The sequence below is a fragment of the Hippocampus comes genome, unplaced genomic scaffold, assembly GCF_001891065.2.
Source record: "Hippocampus comes isolate QL1 unplaced genomic scaffold, H_comes_QL1_v1.1 scaffold174, whole genome shotgun sequence".
NCBI classification, from domain to species: Eukaryota; Metazoa; Chordata; class Actinopteri; order Syngnathiformes; family Syngnathidae; genus Hippocampus; species Hippocampus comes.
This window is the reverse complement of record NW_017805983.1, coordinates 5939736-5945131: the sequence shown is the minus strand read 5'-3', so window position 1 is coordinate 5945131 and position 5396 is coordinate 5939736. Positions and strand designations below refer to the sequence as shown.

Genomic DNA, 5396 nt, shown 5'->3' with positions numbered 1-5396 from the left:
CTGTGGTGAGTCGTCATTTTCATGCACTTTGAATTTGCGTTGTATCGTATTTTGAAGGCATTAAACATTACCAGAGCGATAAGAGTGTTGCGACCAGATTAGACGCTCCTTGTGTTTATTATTATATTTCGAAAACACCACAGTTTTCATGCAGCTCATACCATATTATTTTGTTGTATTAATTCCGCCACACCTTAAATGCCGGTCCCTGAAAATATTGTCTGACTTAAACCGGTCCGTGGGGCAAAAAAGGTTGGGGACCCCTGTGGTAGAGGGCCCCACTCAGCCCTAATAATAACAATAATAACAACGTGATTAAACGTAATTTTAACAAATTTGTCATTTTTGAAGTGCTAAACAAACTGGTAACCCTTCGCACTAATCAGCAGCCTAGAAGTAGCCCTTCCTTTAGAAAAGGTTGGTGACCCCTGATTCCATTTAATGTTTGTAAACAATAGGCGGTTACTTCCATGTGGCAGCAAAGTGACAATTACAACTGTTGTGTTTAGGGTTACTTCGCCAGACACACCCAGAAAAGTTCTTTTTTTTTTGGGAAGTAACCTTAAAATGGGCTTTGCATTCAAATAGCTTCACGGGCGTGCAAAAGCAAGTGAAGTGAAGGCTACCTGTGGTTCAGCAGCGCCAGCAGCTCCCCTGCGTGATACAAGTCGTTGCGTGTCACGCGACTGAAGCGGAAGGCGTTGAGGTTGCAGAAAGTCACCGCGGGGAACGTCATGATCGGGCTGGCGACCTCGTCCAATCTGGTGACGTGCGGATACTCCAAGTAGAAATGGATTCGGTCCACGCACACGAAAATCAGCACGGCGAGGGAGGCAAAGAAGACGACGAGCCACAGGCAACGTCGGAAGCAGAAGCGCTCGTAGGTGAAAATGTGCGAGATGCCGTGCAGCGTGGACCTGTGAGCGAAAACTTCAATCGGTGGGGGATGATGGGTGTCCGTTTCCTCCCGTTCCACCTTCAGGTCCATCGTCACGGCGCGGTGCGGGTAAAACGTTCGATGCCACGCACTTCAACCTACTCGTGCATTCATTCACCTGTGGCGCCGACCGTCCACCTGCTCAGGTGCGGACACGCAGTAAACCGCCCACGGAGTCCACTCTCCATTTCCCACGCGCGCAAGTGTGACGATTAGAAGGCTCCCCGCCCGCTTCCGCCCTCAAAAAAGCACCCGAGTCAATGTCAAGTTCCCTAAACGCAGCACCAAATCAGGCTGCACGTTTGCTCGTCGATCATGTGTGCAATGGAGCGCGCGTGGTAAGTGCGCGTCAGCAGAAGAGTCGCAGACGAAACCGACACACAAATCCTTCAAGACAATTCAGCTGATTTAAGAAGAGTTGGAGCCAAGCCTGCCTCTTTCGAGGCGCACATTTTCATGTCCGGCTTCCCTGCTGTGGACGTGCCGAGGAGTGAGATGCCCGCTTGTTGCAGTAGCTGATGAGGCGCGAGGTTTCTTGCATGTGAACACCTACGGGGTTGCGAGTGTGCGTGCGTGCGTGTGAGCGCGTCCACGTAAGCAGCAGCAGCACAGTTTATTTTTAAAAAATCGTCACCTGAAAAATGGACAATTGTCTTCAGGAAGACTAAACCAGTGATTCCCATCCTTTATTGAGCCAAGACATATTTTTTTAAGTTTGAAAAATCGCACGGCTCACCACCAAACAAAATTGTCACAAAAAGAGGATACATATGTCAATTTCATAATTTTAGCCATCAAATAGAAAATTATTTATTTGTTCTTTCCTTCACTATAAGTTGTTGGCATAGTTAGATGGACAAAGATGCATTATTTGGTATAAATAAAGAATTTTCTCACCAATTAAGTAAAATTTGATTATCTCCCACAGCACACCGTTCGAGTTCTCATAGCACACTAATGTGCCCCACTGGTTGGGAATCATTGATGTTTTCAGACTTTTTTAATAATCGTTTTTCACGGTTTAATCGTTTTCGAGATCTTTTGTATCATTTTCAGCCCCGCCCCTATTTTGCTGTTGATGTTTTCAGAATTTTTTTTAATGACATGAAATTGCTTCCTTGTCCCTCCGCCCCCCTCCATCGCCCCAAAGAAAGATGGTTAAAAGAATTAAATGCAATAATAAAACTGTAATGCATATAAGATAAGTCTAGGATCATCCGATTGAGTCTAGGATGAGTTTTTACCCAAATTGAACGATTCAGTAAATAACAAAGAAATAAAGAAATGAAAAAGCAATTTTCATGGGTTTCAATACAGTGTTATCTCTACTTATGAACGTCTCTTCACACGAAATTTTCAAGTTACGAAACGGATGCAGTTAAAAGTTAAATGACCATCATTTTTATTCTTTACTCTATTCTTTGTTTTTAACATTATGCACAACTCTTCATTACACAATAAATGCGTGCAATGTTCTAATTGTAACATGTATTTGTTACATATTTTGATGCATTTTTATGTTTTAGGAAACATTTTTTCTGATTTTTTTTTGGGGGGGGGGCTTGTTAGGAATTAAGCCATTTACATGGAAAACGCGTCTCTACTTACAAAATTTTCTAGTTAAGAAATTTCTTCCAGAACCAATTAATTTTGTAAGTAGAGGTACCACTGTATTAAACACATGGATTTAATTTAGCTCCGTTCTTATCATGGTTGGGAACTTTGCCACAATTTATGCAAGGTAGCTGTCCATGGTGCTGTTCTTCAAATTGTTCTCCCCCGTCCCTGCAGGGGGCGATACCATCACTTTGATTTGTTTTGTATCAGCGAGGCAAGCGGAAGCAAAGGGTCACGTCATCAAGGAAGGAAACATGGCGTCACCTGGCGTTTTTGCTCGTGTGCCTCGCCTGGCTGGAAAGACTGTCAGCTTTTTGTCGGCTGGGCACACACAAAAAAGTGTTCTCTGGCTGGCGGGAAGACAATTCATCACGTCAACTGAAAACAGTAAGTGAACACGTCAAAGTTAAAACCTAAAAATAAAAAACACGTCAGCTTGGAATCAGAAGCTGCTTAGAGGTCAGTAGGTACTCATATTTTGCATGCTCGAACGGGACGGAAGGCGAAGGAGGCTGCTCTGTGCCTTGGCTCACTTTGAAACGGTGTAACATAAACCCGACTTTTAGTGTAGTGTCAATGTGTCAAACATTTCTTTTGATTGAAAATATCGTATTTGAGATCTTGGATACGGTTCCTAAATGATAAAAACAAGTTCAAAACAAAATGAGAAAACAAATTAGTCGTTCTACAAATACTGTACAGATAAAAGATATTTATAATTACAATGGCCAACACTTGTTTTTTTTTTTTAATTCACATTTTGAATATGACATTTCCCTAACAGAATAAAAAGACCAACAATATTGCAAGTATCTTCGTATACAAAATAAGAGATATTTTTACTTTCAATATTCATAGTATGACATGTCGTTTCAGAAATGTATTTCTCTACATTTTTGAAAACCTGATATCAAATGGCTATTCACAGAAACTATAAGTCACACTTTCTTGATCAGTCTTACAAATACATCATCTAACGCAACAGATCTAACATCCATCCATCCATCCTTTATCTTTCCTGCTTATCCTCACAAGGGTCGCAAGCATGCTGGAGCCTATCCTAGCTCTGTTTGGCCAGTAGGCGGGGTACAGTCTGAACTGGATGTTAGCCAATCGCAGGTCACACCTAGGCAAGCAATCATTCACAATAACACCTAAGGACAATTTTAGGTGCTCAGTTAGCCTACCGTGCATGTTTTTGGAATGGGAGCAAAGCAGAGGACCCAGAGAAAACCCACCCAAGCACGGGAAGAACATGCCAACGCCACACAAGAAGGCTGGAGCACCACTGTGCCGCCACACCAGATCTTGAGGCATAAATTATTTGGATTAATGGACCAGGTTTACGTGACCTCCAATAGTAAAGCTGCGTTAGTTAGTTGTCAGGCAGTTGGAGCCAAGATCCATTAAATGATTCATCTGTCGTATCGTAACTGGTTCAGAGCAGGCTGATTAAACTTAGGGCCGATAAGGTCAAGCCTCAATGTTTTCTGTGGCCCATGAAAGCAAATAGTGTGTCTGATTAATGTTTTTTGATGCATGGATTTACTTGTCTTCATCTGGACAGAAAAACTTCAAAATCAGTCATATTTCTTGTTTTTGTGTACGTGTTGGATTTAAAATCAAATACCAAAACAGTCAGTCACTTTTTCATTCTTTTTCAAATTCAATCACCTTAACCATTGTGGTCCGTTTGTGTGCAGGTCTCCAGTTCCGCCTTGACGAGAGGACTGCTCACAGCAGTCTGGACCTCTTCAAGAAAGACACAGGCGTCATTTACCGCATGCTGGGTCTCGATCCCAGCCACGTGCAAGACAACCCCGAGCGTTTCCGAGACTGGGCGGTGGTGTTTGCCGACGAGAAGATCACGGGCGGTCGCCACTACTGGGAGGTGACGGTCAAAAAGTCCCAGGAGTTTCGAGTGGGCGTGGCCGAAGCGCTGATGTCCCGCGACGATTGCGTGGGCACCAGTGCCTCCTCGTGGGTGTTTGGGTACGCTCAGCGCAAGTGGTTTGCTATGACCAATAACAAGATGGTTCCCGTCACCCTGGTGGGCAAGGCGGACCGTATGGGCATCCTGCTGGACTTCGAGGCGGGCCTTCTGGGCCTGGTTGACATTGAGAAACCAAGGATCGTTCACGCCATGAGAGGACGCTTCAAGACTCCCCTCTGTCCCGCGTTTGGACTTTGGGATGGGGAGCTCCTCACGCACTCCGGTCTGACTGAGCCAGAGGGTCTCAAGTAGTGATGGGAAAATGAAGCTTCATGAAGTACTTGTGATATGTTTGACTCCTCTCAATGGTGCCATTTGTTTAAAGATAATGGCTAGTTCGATGGAAATGTATTACATTTTCACTGCATCCTTAAACCATTAGAGTGCCATGTTGAGCAGTCACAAATTACAAGTGCTTGATGAAGCTTCATTTGGCCATCACTAATCTCAATTGATAGTTGGAATTAGGATTGCAAATGGCTGTGAAATTTCTGGGGAATTTGGAGGCGGGTGATGTCAAGGAAATTTTATTGTCAGCAGATCAGTCAATCCATCAAACCTTATTATATAGCACTTTTCATACATAATAATGCAACTCAAAGTGCTGTGCAATGAAAAAAAAATCACAAGTGCCTAAAAAAAGCTCCCTTGGTCTATCACAACTCGTAAGTCAAGGTACCACTCTACCTGCATGAAATACAATTGTCAGTCAGGATTACGCTCCACAACAGTATTTAAGACTCCTATTCAGAGCCAACTCCAATTTTGAAAATTCCTTGTTTGTGCCCATAAATTCCCATCAAATGCAGTGTGTGTGTGTGTGTGTGTGTGTGTGTGTGTGTGTGTGTG

General features: G+C 43.5%; 2 protein-coding genes across 2 annotated transcripts in view; one reads left to right on the top strand and one right to left on the bottom strand.

Annotated features, from left to right (window-relative positions):
- LOC109528555 (acid-sensing ion channel 1-like) overlaps window positions 1–1675 on the bottom strand; it is a 30241-nt gene extending 28566 nt beyond the window's left edge. Inside the window, exon 1 of the mRNA XM_019891334.1 lies at window positions 627–1675. Coding sequence (XP_019746893.1) covers window positions 627–988 — 362 coding nt within the window. The 5' untranslated portion in view covers window positions 989–1675. The remainder of the gene's footprint in view (window positions 1–626) is intronic.
- A 1096-nt stretch (window positions 1676–2771) lies between these two features.
- On the top strand, window positions 2772–5346 carry spryd4 (SPRY domain containing 4). Its single transcript, XM_019891360.1, has 2 exons — window positions 2772–2941; window positions 4258–5346. Exons 1-2 carry the CDS (start codon window positions 2809–2811, stop codon window positions 4797–4799), a joined length of 675 nt encoding a protein of 224 aa, XP_019746919.1. The 5' UTR covers window positions 2772–2808; the 3' UTR covers window positions 4800–5346.
- Window positions 5347–5396: the final 50 nt, after the last annotated feature.

What these genes read in the sequence shown, in the direction of transcription:
- spryd4 (XM_019891360.1), top strand. Translation starts at nt 2,809, where the DNA reads ATGGCGTCACCTGGCGTTTTTGCTCGTGTGCCTCGCCTGGCTGGAAAG. An exon ending in CATCACGTCAACTGAAAACA is followed by an intron (nt 2,942 to 4,257) that starts GTAAGTGAACAC and finishes GTTTGTGTGCAG; the next exon opens with GTCTCCAGTTCCGCCTTGAC.